This window comes from Microtus ochrogaster, unplaced genomic scaffold (genome assembly GCF_000317375.1).
Source record: "Microtus ochrogaster isolate Prairie Vole_2 unplaced genomic scaffold, MicOch1.0 UNK26, whole genome shotgun sequence".
NCBI classification, from domain to species: Eukaryota; Metazoa; Chordata; class Mammalia; order Rodentia; family Cricetidae; genus Microtus; species Microtus ochrogaster.
The window spans coordinates 4,917,300-4,934,850 of NW_004949124.1; the positions used below are offsets into that span (position 1 = coordinate 4,917,300).

Below are 17,551 nucleotides of genomic sequence, written 5' to 3' on the forward strand. Positions count from 1 at the left end.
ATATACACACAAACAGACCATGCACACATACATACACTATACATATACGTACAAATATACCATGTACACACATACACTATACATATACACACAAATATACCACGCACATACACATATACACAAATGACGGAAATACAGTAGAGTCTGAGGAATAAGTGAAGCAAAAAAAATGTACTTAACACTTAAATTATAAAAACATATTCCTGTCTAGATACTAAGCACCAAAAAGTAATTGGGTCTTTTTGTCTTTAATTTGAAGGTACTACGCCACAACATCTATACCCTTGATAATACAAAAGCAATAAATCACATCAACACTGCTTGGATATTAAAAAAGCCAGAGGAGAGAGTGCATGAATTCCTAATAGTCTTCTAAATGAAAGCTGCTACTTTAGAGGTGAATAAGTCAATTCAAATGATCGTTGTCTTTCTCAAACTGAAAGGTTAATTCCACATTGAGAGCTAATTAATTTCCACCCAGTTACAATTATGAGTACCTGCTGTTCTGGTTCTAGTTTCTACACACTGTGGCACATAAGGACTTATAAGCTCTGCTAATCTGAATACTTGTTTATCACTTTTGAATAGCAATAAAGGAATGACTATAGAGATCTTTCCAGAAAATACCATGGTGACACCATGATGCCACCCAGAAATATTTCTGAAATGGCTAAGCTTTATATCACATACTTTAGTTCCACATGATTCTTTTCTAACTCCTTGGGAGATGCCTTCCCAATACCATTCTAATGCATCATCACAAGCGAGAGTAAATGCTTCCTCTGCTGCACTATCTATCATAAAAGAATACACATTTCGTAGCATCGCATCACTCCTAAAGCACTTCTACATGCAGTGTTGCCATCCATAGCCTGTCTAAGGCCGGTTTCTAGTTCCCATTTCCCAGATGACATGGGTAACTGTTTTTTGAATAATATACTATCGCCTTGACGACTTTTCTTTCTAAATTCTGTAGTGCTTCTACCTGATTTCATGGCTCCTGAAGGGGATGCTTATTTCCGCCACAGTAATAGATATCTGGTAGACGCAAACAGAAAGATCTCTCATGACAACAAATGACTTTTGTCATGATTTTTTCCCCTCAGTACCTACCATTTTACCTCAGATTTCTTAAGAAATAGAAACAAAACTAGCACATTCTAAGCATCACACATGAGCTATTACTCACCGCTCTGGACAGCTATCCAACCCCCCCCCCACACACACACACACATACACACACAAAGCAGTTTCTTAATGACTATTGTTTCCATTTTATAAATACAAAACTAAAGGCCAGCAAGACCAAGTGACTTAATGTCACACACAGAGCAAACAGAAGGATTAGAATTCAAATCCAGACCTCTCTCAAAGTCCGCTATCCCTGCTTTCCTCTCAAACACTCATTTCATTGGCCACTGCAGAAAGCATCAAGGTGCAGTTTTATTTATTTTTTCTTTGATATTAACACTTTTTTTTAATTTTTACTTTTTAAAGTGCACACCTTGTCAAAATTGAGGACATGGTCAGGAATTTATCCACATGATTGCTTTACAACTAGAAACCAACTAGGCTATTGCTGACAGAGGGCTGACTGATTAACTAGCTAAATGCCAAAAGAAACAAGCTGACTGCAGACGCCAAACCACATTAGTGATTATGACAGCCGCTTCCACTGCAGCAAGTGTCAAGACTTCCGGATCGCACCTGAGCGAATGAATTTCTGTCTTTATTTCTAGAGGGGCCATAATACAATTTTTGACTGTGCAAGGTTTTGTGCAGCTCTTAGATGTTTCAGTTTTGAAGTGGGAATTCTTTAACAAAGAGGGAAAACTATACTGACTCCAGAAATTTGGAGGAAAAAAATAATGGTCCTTTGGTACAATATGCAGGGATATATATGGGTTGGAAACATACCCCACACACACACACACACACACACACACACGCACCCTCTTTTATACATGGCATCATTATAAGGGATCTCACAGAGGCAGGAATTTTTGGTGGCCAGCTTTCTTGAATGCTTGTTTTGCAATTTGTATTTCTTTCCTGATTTTGACGTATTTCGGAGGAAAATGGAAATGTATAATATTTATAGATATCTGCTGCCGCAAGGTAAGGTCGCATGAGGTCTTTCGGTGGGCTGGCTATCTAGGGAATACAAAGACGTATAACAAGCACCGACCAGGCTTTTGCAATTAGGAGGATGACAAACACGGAAACATGTGCCCCGTTGACGTCATGGAACGGAAAGGGGTGGCCTCCTGCTGCATCACGTTCACGTCATATGGCGCACAAGGGAAGTTACGTTGGGGGAGCAATTTCTCCACTGGGCAACATCGGGGAGGGACGGGGAGAGCGAACCGGTTCCGATCCAAAGAATGGCAGGCCACCCATTCTGAGGAAAACCTAAAGGGATCCGACCCTTTTTCCCAAATTGTATGATTCCCCCCATCAAGCGCAAAAAGAAGCAGGGTTCATCAGGGGCCAGGAGTGAGCAAGATGTGTGGAGAGAGAGAGAGAGAGAAAAAGAGAGTAGCCTCGGGTCTTGGGGGCTCGTTCTTGAGGGGATCCGCGTGCTGGGGGCGAGCGGGGCATCTTTGGAACGCGGGCCTTCTCTTGAGGAAGAGGCTAGCTCTCTAGCCATACTCAAACATGGCTCTCTGCGCCACCTGTGCGACTGAGATCCAACCTCCCCGCACCAGCCCGGGTCCAGGTACCTGGAACTTAGTCCGATCAGTAACCGGCGACTAGACGGGGTACAGGTTACCCGAGCGCGCCCCCGACCGACGCACCGACCAGCGCGCGAATCGCGGGCCGGATGCGTGCGCGCTCCCCCGGACGTCCCGAGCCCCCTCCGGAGCCGCGCGGGCGTGCGCGTGCCCGCGCCGAGCCCAGCCGGAAGCTAGGGAAGGCGGCCCGGTAGTGCCTGAAGGTTCGCCGCCGCGGCCTCCTCCAGCCGGGCGAGCAACGTCGCCTCTCGCCGTGGCGGCTAAGCCCTGTGCCGTGAGGCGGGGCGAGAACATGGGTCTTAGAAGAACCGGGAGCCGCCGGAGGCCGGGGATGTTTCACGGGCATTAGGGTGGGCGACCCAAACAGGCGTGGGGGACCGGCCGCGTCGTTAGGGAGGAAGGAGCGGCGTCTCTGGTTACGGGTTCAGGCAAAGGGCAAAGGGCAGCGTCGGGGTCGAGTTAGAGCAAGGCTTAGTAATGGCGGCGTCTGGGGAGCCCGGGAGGCCCAGGCAGGAGGAGGTGGCGGCAGCGGTGGTGGTGGTGGGTTCCTGCATGACCGACCTGGTCAGGTTAGTGTGGGGCCGCAGCGCAGGGTCTCGGGAGGGCGAACCACACTGTTGGGTATTCGGGCCTCGGATCTGTGGGCACCCACCATGGGGTTCTGCTGTGAGCTTCGGGTCTTCCACAGCGCGGCTTCTGACGTGGAAAAGGCAGAATTCAAGTCTGGAAGTCAATGACAAGGGAAGGGACTGGGCGCCACTGAATGACAGCTCTGATGCCGATAGAAACCCCACTCCTCCCTCCCCAAACACCTGCACCTGGTTTTTTGGCCAGGCTGTCCCATGATATTTTAACCTCTGAGAGAACAGACCTAACTTATAGGGTTGTTATGAGGACTACAAAAAGTGTTTTGTCAACCCGACATACCAGGCTATTACTCGATTGAACACGTGTGAATTAAGGCTCGAGGCAAAAGCCACCTTTTCACTCTGTCGATTGCTGGCATTCCTGCAGTGTTTCATATTTACAGTTTATTTTTGTGTAGAAATGCAGGCGTGGGTCAATTTGGTGGTAAACCCAAGTGGGAGTCCAAAAAAAAAGAAAAAAAGACATAAGAATTATAACAAAACTCCATGATCAAATAGTGATGAAAACTGTGCTAAATTAAAATAGTTGAGCTAGAAGACCTCATCTGTCCCTAAACCTTTTCCCAAATGATAAGAGAGAACCTTGAAATTAGGCCTTGGTGTCATCAAAGTAACCAAATCTTCACACCAAACTACCTATATCTACTTTTAAAAATAGCTCCAGGATCTTCATATGTCCAACTTAGTCTTGCTAAAAATAATTACAAATTGTTATCAGGGACATCAAGATGGCTTAGGAAAGTGGTTCCAAACCTGTGGGTCGTGACCTTTTGGGGGTCTAATATCAGATATTTATGTTATGGTCCTTAATAGCAAAATTACAGCTATGAAATTGCAATGAAAAAGTTTGATGGTTGGAGGTCACCATGACATGAGGAACTGTATTAAAGGGGCACAGCACTGGGAAGGTTGAGAACCACTGGCTTAGGGGATAAAGGTGCTTGTCCGAAACCTGATGACCTGGGTTCAGTCCCTGGAGCCCATTGCAGTGGAAGGACAAAAACTGACTCTTGGGAGTTCTCTGACTTCCTTCCACCTATGTAATGCACACATACACATGCAATAGACAGGACAGATAAATATATGTTATCAAATTAACAAACTCAACGTCAAAGGATGGAACCCAAAAGGAGACTAGTAGGGGCAGCTGTGATTGACAGAAACCTCAGATGGTACAATGCAGGGACTGGAGTCGATGGCTCAACAGTTAGGATCACTGTTTCACAGGCACCAGTAATCCAGCCCAAGGGGATCCCACACCTAGCCTCTGAGGACACTGCATTCCTGTACCCAACCCCCCAACACACACACACATAGAAAATTTAAAAAAATCACTTTTAAAAGTGTAGTAATAGCAAGAGAATTTTAAATAATTTAACACTTTTGTAGGTGTGGCGCTGGAATTGAACCCAGGGCCTTGCATGCCAAGTGAGCACTTTACCATTGAACTACTCTCCTAACCTTTTCTTCTTTAAGACAGAGTCTCACGAAGTCCCCGTGCTAGACTTGGACTGTGTAACTCAGGCAGCCCTTGACCTTGCTATCCTACACCACCATGTCTGACTCCAAATTTTAAATTTTGGTTTTTCAGAAATATTTGAGCTGCAGGCTTTCTGTATCACTTGGGAGGTAGGAATGATTTACCACATTTCTAAAAGGTTACTTAAAAAATGTAACCTAGACCATGTATGACATACCAAACTTAAACATTTACTGTCTGGAGCTTATAGGAACGTGTGCTGACTTCTCTAGAAAAACATTCATAAGCCTCCTGACCAAGTGTCTCAAACTATAACTGCATTGTCTGCCACTAAAAACAGTCACAGTCATGTCTGTCTTGGCATAACTTATGACGAGGTACAGTGTCATCCTCTCGGAGCCCGTCATTACTAATGATATTTCTAGTGGTGCTTCTTCAAGAAAAGACAAAATGCAGTATTCATTTTATATAAATATGGGGAGTATGTTTAACTTTAGAAATAGTTCCATCAAAAACATACCAAGTTGAGGGGTTGTTACTCAGTTGTGCTTGTGAAAAGTCCTGAGCTCAGTCCAGCACCTTCTGTGAATCTTGACCAGCAAATACTGTCTGCGGTGCTTACTCCTCAGGCTCAGGGCGTGGGAATAAGCAGTGGAAAAGGCTAAGTTTATGATGTCGGAATTTTAAATTCTTATTATTTCAGAGATGGAGAGGGTTTAGGCGATATTGGTCCAAGCCCCTCAGTTTATAGATAAGTCATCCAGATTCATTCACTCCGATCTCTGCATAAAATTGCATCTGGCTCTGGTAGTTACAGATGTGTCATGAGTGTATTACTTTCCTATTGCTGCTGAAACAATTTGCCACAGATGTAACTGACTTCATATTAGTGTAGCTCTGGAGGTCAGTCATATGCCTGGCTTAGCACTCACTGAACTAAAATCAAGGTGTCAGTAGGATAGGCTTCCTTTCTGAGAGATATTGGGAAGAATTTGGTTTTTTCACTTTTGTACCTTCTCTGTACTGATTTCATCAAGACCCCTTCATCTGCATAGTCAAAGATGGCATCTTTCTGACTCTTACTCCATATGCACTGTGAAAACCCTTGTGGGGGCTGGAGAGATGGCTCAGTATCAAGAGCACTGGCTGCTCTTCCAGAGGATCCAGGTTCAATTCCCAGCACTAACATGGCAGCTCACAACTGACAGTAACTCAAGTTCCAGTGGATCCGACTCCCTCACAGACAAGCAGGTCAAACACTAATGCACATAAAAATAATAAGAAGAAAAGAACCCTTGTGATTACATTGATCCCAGCCAGGTAGCTCAAGATAATCGCCTTCCTTTATACTTTCTTATTGGCTTATTCGTTGCCTTAATACTCCCTTGCTGGTATACGATATATTTGCAAGTTGTAGAGATTAGAATATGAATATCTTTTAAGAATATTTTACCAACACTGTAATATGGACATCAAATAACCATCACTTAGGGAACTTGGGGAACCTTTGGATCTTTTCAGTCCATCCTCACATTTTACAGATGAGATGACCAAGAGTTTAAATAGCTGACCCCCGATCACACAGCCTGTTGGAGGCATAATGAAGGCTGGAGCCCAGGTCTTCCAGAGTTGTCTTTCCTCCTAGCATTCTGTCTTTTTGTATAGTCTGTGTGGAAATTTACAGTCTCTGTATTCCCTGTGTATCTTGGACACTGGTAAGGAGTAACAACTAAAGCTCTTCAGAACTAAAAATAGCATCTTCATTACTCTCCTTCATCCGTGCATTTAACCATAGTCAGCCTAGACATCATGCCTGTACTATAGAATCACTTTGGAAATAAAACTGCTTCCCTAACTAAGCCTCTTTGGAAGGCATCCAAGTCCAACTTACTTTATATATTACTGTGTGCCAGACACTGCTAATTCAATCAATGAACTTTTTTTTTCATTTTTAATTTTAGTTCTCTATGTGTAGTAAGCTCTGTGTAGTAATAATTTTTAAAACTCATTATCTCATCCAACTGACACTGTTTAATACCCATCTGTTTTTATCAATATCCTTTCTTCTTGAACACTCATGTCTAGGGTTTCATGTTGTGTCAGGCATGATGGCATATGCTTGGAATCCCACACTTGGAAAGTGTGAGAAAAGAATCATGACTTCAAGGTCATCCTTATTCCATATGGATTTTAAGGCCAGTCTGGGCTACATGAAACCTTGTCTTTAAAAAAGGTTTCATGTTACAAAGGAAAGCGAAGTCAAGCCTGTTCTTAGGAGAGATAAAGTTCCATGAAAATACATGGTCATTTTTTTGTATGTTCAGTGTACAGTTCCTCTTTAATCATACTTTAAGTCCCTGTTTCTTCTGTTCAGCCGTTCTTTTCAGTCATTCAATTAATTTTTATTGCATTTACACTATGTACCAGTTTCTACCCTACGTAGAAAAGATACACAACAAGAATGTCGGCTTTATGAAGCTACAGTAGGAGAGACAGTATAGGTAAAAATAAGCAGATCACACAGTGTGCTGGGTTAAATGCTTCCAAAGAAAATCACAAAAGGGCGCATAGGATGCTAAGTTTAGATCCTCAGCCAAAGAAAGCCTCCCTGAGAAGTGTGATTTTGCATAAGTACCTAAAGCAGGAAAGAAGCAAGAATACATTAACTGACAGAAGAACACTCCTGGCAAAGGGAATGGCGTATGCAAAGGCCCTGAAGGATTAACAAGGAGTCTGTTATTTCTGAAGGAGAAAAGATTGGGGAAGAACATAGGATCATACTCTGGATGGGATAAAAAGCCACTGGATCTGAGAAGAGTGCTGTGACCTGACTTAACGTAACAGAGTCACTGGAGACTGAGGATAACGTGAATGCAAAGTTAAGAAACAAATTCAGAGTGGATCTCTATAACCTCCGGGTTATTTGGAAGGGAGGGCAACTGAAAAAATTTGCTGAGGGGATCAAGCCAAAGTTGTGTGGCTCTGCCGCTGCAAGGGGGCAATTGACCTTTGCCGAGAGACCAGAAGGACTGTATCACACCTCAGGGTTGAGGGGTGAGGGTTGGAGTACCCATCAGACATCTGACCTAGTATATGGAAGGGGCCAAAGGGGCAGATACAGGAGTGTGGTGTTCAGAGAAGTCCAGTCTAGAGATACAAATCTATAAATGTGTCATTGTGTATGAATATTTAATGCCATGAGGCATGATGAGATCACTGAGCTCTGAACTCCAGGAGCACTTCAATATTTTGAGGATATGTTTCATTTCCTGCCTCCCTTTCAGCCTCTCTGCAGCCCCAAACCTTGCTCTAAGTACAGGTTTAATACACGTTTCCAAAGCAATCGACTGATGTCAGCTAACACCTGTGTTGTCATTTTCCATGCTGCCAATGGGAAGGGGTGACTTCAGAGAGAAGGCTCAAATTCACTCAAACTTGTAACTTGATCCTTAGCAAATCAGAAAATGATTGTTTAATTTGCAAAAGATCTTAAGATACTGGAATAAGGGAAGCAATAAACTTAGATTACTTAAAGAAAATAAAAAGGAAAAGAATTTTTTTTTAATGGGCTAAAGAGATAGCTCAGCAATTAAGAGCAATTGTTCTTGCAGAGGACCCAGGATCGAGTACCAGCACCCACACTGTGTGGCTCACAACTGCCTGTAACTCCAGCTCCAGGGGCTCCAATGCCCTCTTCTGACCTCCATGAGCACCAGACACACACCAGGTGCACATTTGTGCAGGTAAACTCCCATCCTGCCTTCCTGATGCTGTAACATCAGGCCTAATAGAAGGCTTCTAGGAAGTGAGGGGAAGCTGACAGAAATTTCCTTCTCATGGCAGCTTTGGAGCCTGGATTGGGCTAAGGCATAGTATCAGATCAGGAAAATCTCTTTGTACCCTGGATTGGACTAAGGTATAGTATCATATTAGATCAAGAAAATCTCTTTAGGCCACGTTTTCAGTAAAGTAAAAACCAAAGAAACATTAGTCTAAAATTATCTGACAGCTCCTGATATTTGAAAAATATAATGCCATTCTTCATGATTTCTGCTCTTTTAGTTTTTAAAAGTTTGCTTTTAAGTTGTAAGTCATATTTTAAAATCAGTATTTTTAAATATGTTTCTGTCACTTGTGTTCTGTAATGCCAAGAGAAATCATGAGAAATTTGCTAATTTTGATACCTCCAGTGAAAAGAGATGCTTTAAAAAGTCAATTCCAAATGACAAGAAAGAAGCAGAGTGTGATAGCAAGCACCTGCAAACCCAGCAGGAGAGGTGGAGGCAGGAGAATCAGTTGAAGGCCAGCCTCGGATATGTTTGGAGTTCAAGATCGGCTAGGGCTACATGAGACCCTGACTGCCAAAAGGAGAGAGAGGGGGAGAGAGGGAGAGAGAGATTGCTGTTAGTAAACTCTAATTAGCTCTTCTGTTATATGGGGAAGGACAAACATGAATGCCAGGGAATTTTGCTTCAGAAGTTTGATGATTTGTATATAAAGACAGTGAAAATATGCTAGCCACTGGGGAGATTGCAGTTAGTAAAGCATGAGCCAATCTCTGAAGCAGGTGCCCACAAGTTCTCTGAAAGCACAGAGAAAGCTTACAGAAGGAGGTAGATGCTGAAGATGGGGAATCCCAAACGACCTGAGATGATCCCAGTGCTGTTCTCCATGCTTCATCTTGCCTAACCAAAGCTACCTTTTGACTATAAGTGTGTGTGTGTGTGTGGTGTGTGTGTGTGTTGTTGTTGTTGTTGTTGTTGTTTTGGGGTTAAGTTTGTTTTTTTTTGAGACAGCATTTCCCTGACTGTCCTAGAACTCATTTTGTAAACCAGGCTGGTCTCAAACTCACAAAGATCCACCTGCCTCTGCCTCCTGAGAGTCGGGATTAAAAGTGTGTGCCACTACTGCCTAGCTTAAATATAGTTTTAATCCCCACTTTTATGGCCTTGGAGGATAAACTTTCTTTGTATCATATAAGAGTCCATGGCAAATTTGCAAGAATGTCTTTGAGATCTTAACCCTTCACGTGAGCATTCAAACCTTTCAATATCATTGCCTTATTTCACAGTTATTCTCTGACTGGCTTGTCTTGAAGTGTGTCTTCTGCTACTGCCAAGTCAACAACAAATTAACTTTGTATATGGTTGGTTTGTTGTCTAAATAAAACTTGGTGGTTTTCCTTGTTTTTGTTTTAGGTTTGGGTTTTTTTGTTTGGGATATTTTGTTTTAGTTTGTTTTTTTTTTGTTTGTTTGTTTGTTTGTTTCCCAAATACATCACATCTTAGATACTGACTTTTCCTTTTGTGTTCAGAAAAAGGAATCTTAAAATACAGTTCTGTAATATTGCACAAAGTAATTTGTGCAGTAGCTTCTTGAGCACCCTCTATAAATTGCTGTGTGTGTGTGTGTGTGTGTGTGTGTGTGTTCCTTGAAGTAAGGTCTTACTGTGTTGCCCAGGCTAGCCTCAGACTCAAGGGTTCAAGTGATCCCCTTTCCTCATTCTCCTAACTACTTAGGACTATGCTGCCATACCCACCTACAAATTATATTTTACAAATATTTTTATATATGCACATTTTATAGTCAATTTTTACCATTAGTCAGAGCCATACTATTTAATTAAGAGTCTTCATTTTTAAGTTAGAAATGAAAGTATAATTTTCAATTATCTGTGTCTTCAACCAAAGATCTTATAGAATCTCGGTTTTAGAGTCCATTGGGGCCATCTTTGGTGGTACATACCTTTAAGTGGTGGTAATTTCAACACATGAGAGGTGGAGACAGGAGTTAAAGGTCAGCTTCAGGTATGTTACAAATTACAGGACAACCAAAGCTGCAAGAAATGCTATGTCAAAAACATTACAAAATAAAATTTAGCCATGGTGGCACATGCATTTAATCCCAGCACTTGGAAAGCAGAGGCAGAAAGGTCTTTGTGAGTTCCAAATGAGCCAGTGCTCCTTATTGAGACCCTCTCTCAAAAGTGAATAAGAAAAACAGTTTGTTTTGTCTTCAAACATAAGTATTTTTTTGGTTTTATGTTAAAGCTGAAAGAAAATAGACAGTAAATATTATCTAAAACAAGGATAATTTTTTTAAAAAGTACTCTGTTTGTACTTAGGGTTTTACAGCACCTTGCTCAAGATCACTACTTGGTGAATATAAGCTTGCATATCACATGTTCACTCTTTCTGTGATGCTATAATAGATACCTACAACTGGGTAATTTCATAAAGAAGTGGGCGCCCTCCTCACTCACCCTTACTTGAAAGGCATAAAGCTGTGGTGGTTTACACAAGTTCACCAGCCCAAGCTGACTTCATGTGCCTAGTACTTTATATACTTAAAATTATGGAGGAGAAAACAGAGAGGAAAGGAGGGAGGGAGGGGAAACTGATTAGACTGGGAAAAATGATTGATTGATTAATAAAAATTTAAAAATAATTATGTTAAAACCATTTTATATATGACATATGATGGATTTGTCTTTCTAACTATGGCTATATTTATTTTTGTTTTGTAGTATATATATTTAATGCCATTTTATTGGTATGTTAAATCTGGAATTGTTACCTTGTTTTCTGCTATTTTCTTTCTTGTTTGGCTGATGTTAATAAAGCTATCCAGGGTTATTGTAATTGATATTTGCCTCGTATATCTTTTCCAGCCTTTAGTTTAACCATTAAATTCCATAAACAGCATATATCCAGAGTTTAGTCTTTTGTGAATTTCTTTTTTTTAATAGCTATTATTTTTCTCTTTGTACTAGCAAATATAATCAGTTCACATTTATTATGTTATGATGTACATTCATTTTGGACATTTTTACATAAACTGCTCTGTAGAAACATTAAAAGATAGCAAGGTACATGGTCCATACACATTAAATATTTAATGTCAGACTCATTTCTAACATTTTTACATAAACTGCTCTGTAGAATATTGTTTGTCAAATTTATTAAGGCTTATTGAGGTTATACAGCACAACTAAGTCATTATTTTCTGGAATGTCATAGAACATTAAGCTGAAGTTAACTGTTCGTGTTTCACATGAATTTAAATTATCTCTTTTGATATACTGTATTTTACACAAAAAGTGACTCTCTATAGAAATTCTGACTCTAAGCTGGACATGGTAGCATATGCTTGTTATCCCTCACTTGGGAGGCAGTGGCAGAAAAGTCAGGAATTGAGGATCATCCTTGGCTACACAGGGAGTTTGAGGCCTATCTAGACTACATGACACCCTGTCTCAAAAATTGTTAAATGAGTGAATAAATCCTCATTTTGCCATCTAAGCAAACATGGGTATGTTTTTTTCAATGTGTATGGTTATACTTATTATAAAAGGAGATAAAAACATTTTTCATGGTGTTTTTGTAATGACTATATGAATTGATAAGTAAAAAGTATTCGGTGCAGTACTTATGATAAACATTCTAGAAACAGTATCTAGCACTAGTGTGCCACTTCAGCAAATGTATTGAGGCAGCATGTTCATAGGTACAGTCTTAGCTGGTGGCGGTACAGAAGCGAGAATGGCACATGACTTCATAAATGACAAGAGATCAGAGGCAAGGGACCTCACCCGCCAGGACGGTTGCATTGGAGGGCCTAGGGAGGCCATACTGGGCTGAATGGTGAAGAAAGGATGACTTAACTAAGTAAGGAAGCTAAGGAATAGGCAACAGACTGCAAAAGATTTAAAACACAAATAACTCTCTAGGATTAAGCACTCTTCTGAGACTGGAGTGGAGGCTGCTGCCTCTGGCACGTGAACCTGGAAAGTCAAAGAAGTGGTGAGACAGAATGAACCCCAGGGCTTTGGTGAACCTCTTTCGATGTCCACTTGTAATTGCTACGCCTGTCTGTATTCTGAATATCTCCTCTGCTGGTCTAAGTTTGTAAAGTGCTGTCCGAGTACAGCAGCATGAAGACATTATAAACAGTGAAAAGCATTAGCTCTGGAAGAGCTGAGCTACATTTAGTTCAGCCCCTATGACAGCTATGGGATTTTTGATAAGCAAGTACTTTTCTGAATTCTTAACTTTCTCCACAAAACAGAGGTGATGATAATGCCTATCTAATCTACCTTATAAATATTTCATGCTAATTTTAAATATAATCAGTTCCTGATTATTTATAATGCCTACCCCAACCTGCTTACAAATATATTGTTAACTTCAAATACAATGTAATCAGTTGTTGATTACTTAAAATAATGGGAAGCACAATCACCCAAAACCAGAAATAGTAAATAAATGAAAATTTAATAGTTAATTCTAAAGTACATGGTTTTCTCCTCAAGATTTATCCTTCTAATTATATTTTGTTAAGGATGAAATTAAGATCCATTTTTATTGCTTTAAACTACACCAGCAGATGGCAGGAAGATGTAGCCCAGATAATTATAATATGGTGACAGAAGTCATTTTGGAATTTAAAATTTTACTGTAATTGATTGGCAAAATAGAAAATAAAGCATTGGTTCTGTAGCTCTCTGCCACTGCCCTTTTTGGTACTGTTTCCATGTCTGTTAATTGTGTACATTGCTAGGTCTCACCGTGGCCTTCCCATCCGAACCTATGCAGTGCTCTCGTGGCCTTTACCCAGCACTCACCCGTGCTTGTCCTCCCTCCCTCTGTCTCTAGCCACACTTAGAAGTGTCCCCCCCACCCAGTTCTGCTTGTGAGAGAAGCAAAGGATACTTTATTTGTGAGGCTGGCTTGTTTCACTCAACATGACAACTTCCAGCCCCATTCACTTTCCTGAAAATGACATGACTTCATTCTTTGGGGTTGAGCAAAATTTCATGGTGTGTGTGTGTATGCTACATTGTATTTATCTGTTCTTCCACTGACAGGCACTGAACTGACACCTTCACTTGTAAATAGCACAGCAGCGAACATGTGTATTCAGATATCTGTATGGTTGACTTGATTCACTCGATATACCCAGAAGTGTCATGGTCCATGTATATGGGTATATAAAATTATGTATATAACAATATATAAATCATTATATTAAATTATATAAATTGTTACATTAAAATATATAAATTGTTATATATAAATAAACTTTTCCTGTCTTCTGTGAATTGAAAAGTAACATCATTAACTTTGTCTTTTGTGAAATACTTGTGTCTGCCAATTTCCTTTCTGTTTTCTATGCCTCCTAGCTTCTTACTGTGTAGGTCCTCATGGAAACCTTTTGCCTTTATAACTGTCGGATACTTCACTTCCTCACTCCCAAATGCGCACTTGTTTCCTGTGCTCTCTTCCTCTTGCAGCCTGAGTTACAGAACTGGTTCATTCCCTACCTATTCAAGCTTCTAGTATTTCTTCAGGACTGTTCCTGGGTAAAATTAAGGGGTTGAGGAACATAGTACACGTTGTGTGTGTGTGTGTGTGTGTGTGTGTGTGTGTGTGTGTGTGTGTGTGTGTGGTGTGCCATAAATTGTTACTATTGAGACTATGGGCCTGTCCCAGCACACTATATATTCAAATCTTCCATGTCACCTTGGAAGAGTAAAATCAGTATGTACTTCTTGTCCCTATTATTATGATCATTACTTTGTGGGGTGGGCGGTTTTGAGGCAGGGACTCTCAAAGTAGCCCTGGCTGTCCTGGAACTCACCAGGCTGGCCTTGAACTCACAGAGATCCATCTACCTCTGCCTCCTGTGTGCTGGGATTAAAGGTGTGCGTCACCTCCCTGCTGATCACTACTTCTAAACTGAGGTTAGAAGGTCCCATCTCATAACTATTGTTCCCTCTTGAAATTTTCATAACTAGTTTGCTTTCTCCTTGGATTTCTGTATGGCAGAACTTTCCCCTGCCTTCATGCCATTGTACTGCTGGTTAGCAGAGGGATACCTGTCACCCCAGCTTTCTCTAACTTTATTCTAAGGTGGAAACTGTTCACCCCCAAATACTCCTCATCCTTTTGTAATACCAAACTTATCCTTTCAACATCAATAAACAACTTCCTCAGATAGTGAAAACAGGCAATATGGAAGAAGGAAACAAACAGGGTTAGTCCTGACCCCAACATAAAGAGAAAATTCAAGGAATGCGTAATATAATAATAGCAGAGAGGTAAAAAAACACAATTCTTTGCTTTGGGAGAATGAGCATGGGAAAGAAAGAGGCTAACCAGGACTGTTGAAGTCCCTCCTTAAAGTCCTATGGACTCTACTGCAAGTGGATGTTTATAGAGAACCTCCACAAAGGCAGCAACCCCTGGACAGCTACAAACTGATCATTTTCCAGAAATTATCAGGAGCGGGTGAAGGTTGAATTCTATCCAACCAGAAGTATTGCTAAACAACCTAGTTAAAGGGGTAAATCCACCTCCAGTCAAGACTGCTTTAAACCCATGCTAACAGATCCCAACAGCCACCCCTAAAGGATCACAGTTAACTACAAAGTAAGGTCAAATGCCCTTGGAGAAAGAAAGAAAATAAGCTAATTAAGATTAACTGTAATAGCTGCAAAACTCAGCATATGATCCAAAATCATTAGATTTTTGAAGAATCAGATAAATGTGATCCAGAACCAAGAGAGGAAAAAAGGGCAATCAAAAGACAACAATGATAGGGATATTGGGTTCAACACAGACATGAAAAGAGTCATAAATATTCTTAGTAATTCAAAGTATGGACCGGGGTCGATGGGAAATGTACAGAACCTTTCATGCCTGGGAGACAGCAGTCTGAAATAAGTGATTACAGTCTAAAATTTAAAAAAAAAAAGGGATGCAGGAAATATTTGAAGAAATAATAGCTAAAATGTTTCCAAATTTTATGAAACCGAAAAGATTTTTATTGAGAGAATAACTCTAAACAGAATAAATAATATCAAAGCACATTCTAATGAAATTCAGTGCAAATCCATTACAAACAGAAACTCTTAAAGTACCAGAGGAAAATACACATGACATATAAAAGAACAAATGCTTAGTTCCAAATTCCTGTCAGAAACAGAGCCAGATAAAAGACAATGAAATGAAACTGGGGTTGGGGGAAAGGAGGTATGGTACACAGGTGTGTTCAGGTGTGTGAGCCTGAGCTTGGGCATTCAGAGGCCAGATGTGCACATGTGTATTCAGGTATATAAGCCTGGGCATGGGCATTCAGAGGCCAGATGTGCACATGTGTATTCAGGTATATAAGCCTGGGCATGGGCATTCAGAGGCCAGATGTGCACATGCATGTTCAGGTGTATGAGCCTGAGCATGGGCAATCAGAGGCCAAAGAGAATATCCTCTTCTACCGCTTTTCATCACATTGCCTTGAGTCCAGCTCTTTCACTGAACTGCAAGTTCACCTTTTCAGCTAAGCTGCCTGGCCAGTGAGCTCTCAGGATCTGCTTGTCTGCCCCCACACCCTGATGCTGGGGTCACAGGCCAGGCAAACAGATTTTTTGCATGCGTGCTGAGTATTCAAACTCAGGTCTTCATCTTCATGCTTGCAGAACGAGTGCTCTTGCTCACTGAACCATCTTGCCAGCTCCTGAAATGAAATATTTAAGTGCTTGGAAAGCAAACTGTTAAAATAGACTTCTCTATTCTTCATATTTAGGAAACAGAGGCCAGATATGTTAGCACATAGAGTAATCCCAACACTCAGTAAATAGAGGTGGGAGGGTCACAAGCCTCTAAGCAAGCCTAAGTCACACAGTAAGTTGGAAGCCAGACCTTGAGACCTTGAGCTACATGGTGAGGATTTGTATAAAACACCAAAGAAATTATTCATATAGATATTCATGTATATATATGAATCATTCTGTTGACCATCATATTTATTATATATATACATTACTTGGCCACTAATTATTTAGTATCATTCTTGTTTAGCAAACTATCACTGCATAAAATGCTGTGTTCAGCTAACACAAAGTGCAAAACTGGTGGTCGTGGGAATTTTATTGCAGAATTTTGTTATGATGTTCTGTTTCAGCATTGTTAATCATTAGGCTCTTATGTGTCTAATCTATGAATCAAACGTTACTGCAGGTGGCCCTTATAGGAAAAGCATAGTGTGCAGGTACTGGGCCTGGCACTGCTGTTCATGATTGCGTACATCCAGTGGAGCAGGGTGTGTGAAGACTGACTTCTGGAGATGTCTCGGTGGTTAGGAGAGAATACTGCCCTTACAGGTGACACCCACCTAGGTAGCTCACACCTCCTGTAACTCTAGCTCTAGGGCAATCCAAAATACTCCTCGGGACTCTGTGGGCACAAGCACTCATGTCGCCACACACAAGCACACACACACACATACACACACACACGTAATTAAACATAAGTCTTTAAGAAAAGAAACTTATTTCCCATGAGTAAGGGAGGGCTACCATGTCCACACGTCTTTAAGCCTATCATCATAGCACCTGTAAACCAAACCAGCAGTCAGGAAACAGAGGCAAGAGGATTGCTGCACAAGGCCAGCCTGATCTACATAGTGAGTTCATGGTCATCTAAAGCTATAGAGCGAGGCCCTATCTCAAAACATAAAAAGGAAAATGTGAAGAAGATGTCTGATTCAGAAATTTCGTGTATCTTGACAGGATAAGTAATACTGATTAAAAGCTATAATTGGACAACAGAAGGTAATGTGAGGATCAACATAGTAAAAATGGCAATTCTACCAAAAGCAATCTATAGATTCAATGCAATCCCCATCAAAAT

At 41.0% G+C, this 17,551-nt stretch overlaps 2 protein-coding genes across 4 annotated transcripts in view; one reads left to right on the forward strand and one right to left on the reverse strand.

Annotated features, from left to right (window-relative positions):
• Positions 1 to 2,848, reverse strand: part of Babam2 (BRISC and BRCA1 A complex member 2) — a 375,365-nt gene extending 372,517 nt beyond the window's left edge. For both annotated transcript variants that reach the window (XM_005367962.3, XM_026789694.1), the window contains exon 1: positions 2,724 to 2,848. The gene's annotated coding sequence lies outside the window, so the exon portion shown is untranslated. The remainder of the gene's footprint in view (positions 1 to 2,723) is intronic.
• Positions 2,849 to 3,173: 325 nt separating this feature from the next.
• The window catches only part of Rbks (ribokinase), an 84,189-nt gene continuing 69,811 nt past the window's right edge, over positions 3,174 to 17,551 (forward strand). Inside the window, exon 1 of one of the 2 annotated variants that reach the window (XM_005367964.3) lies at positions 3,174 to 3,304. In XM_005367964.3, coding sequence (XP_005368021.1) covers positions 3,213 to 3,304 — 92 coding nt within the window. In that variant the 5' untranslated portion in view covers positions 3,174 to 3,212. Of the gene's footprint in view, positions 3,305 to 8,539; positions 8,606 to 17,551 lie in introns of those variants that run through there. The other variant, XM_026789695.1, reaches the window with a different exon arrangement.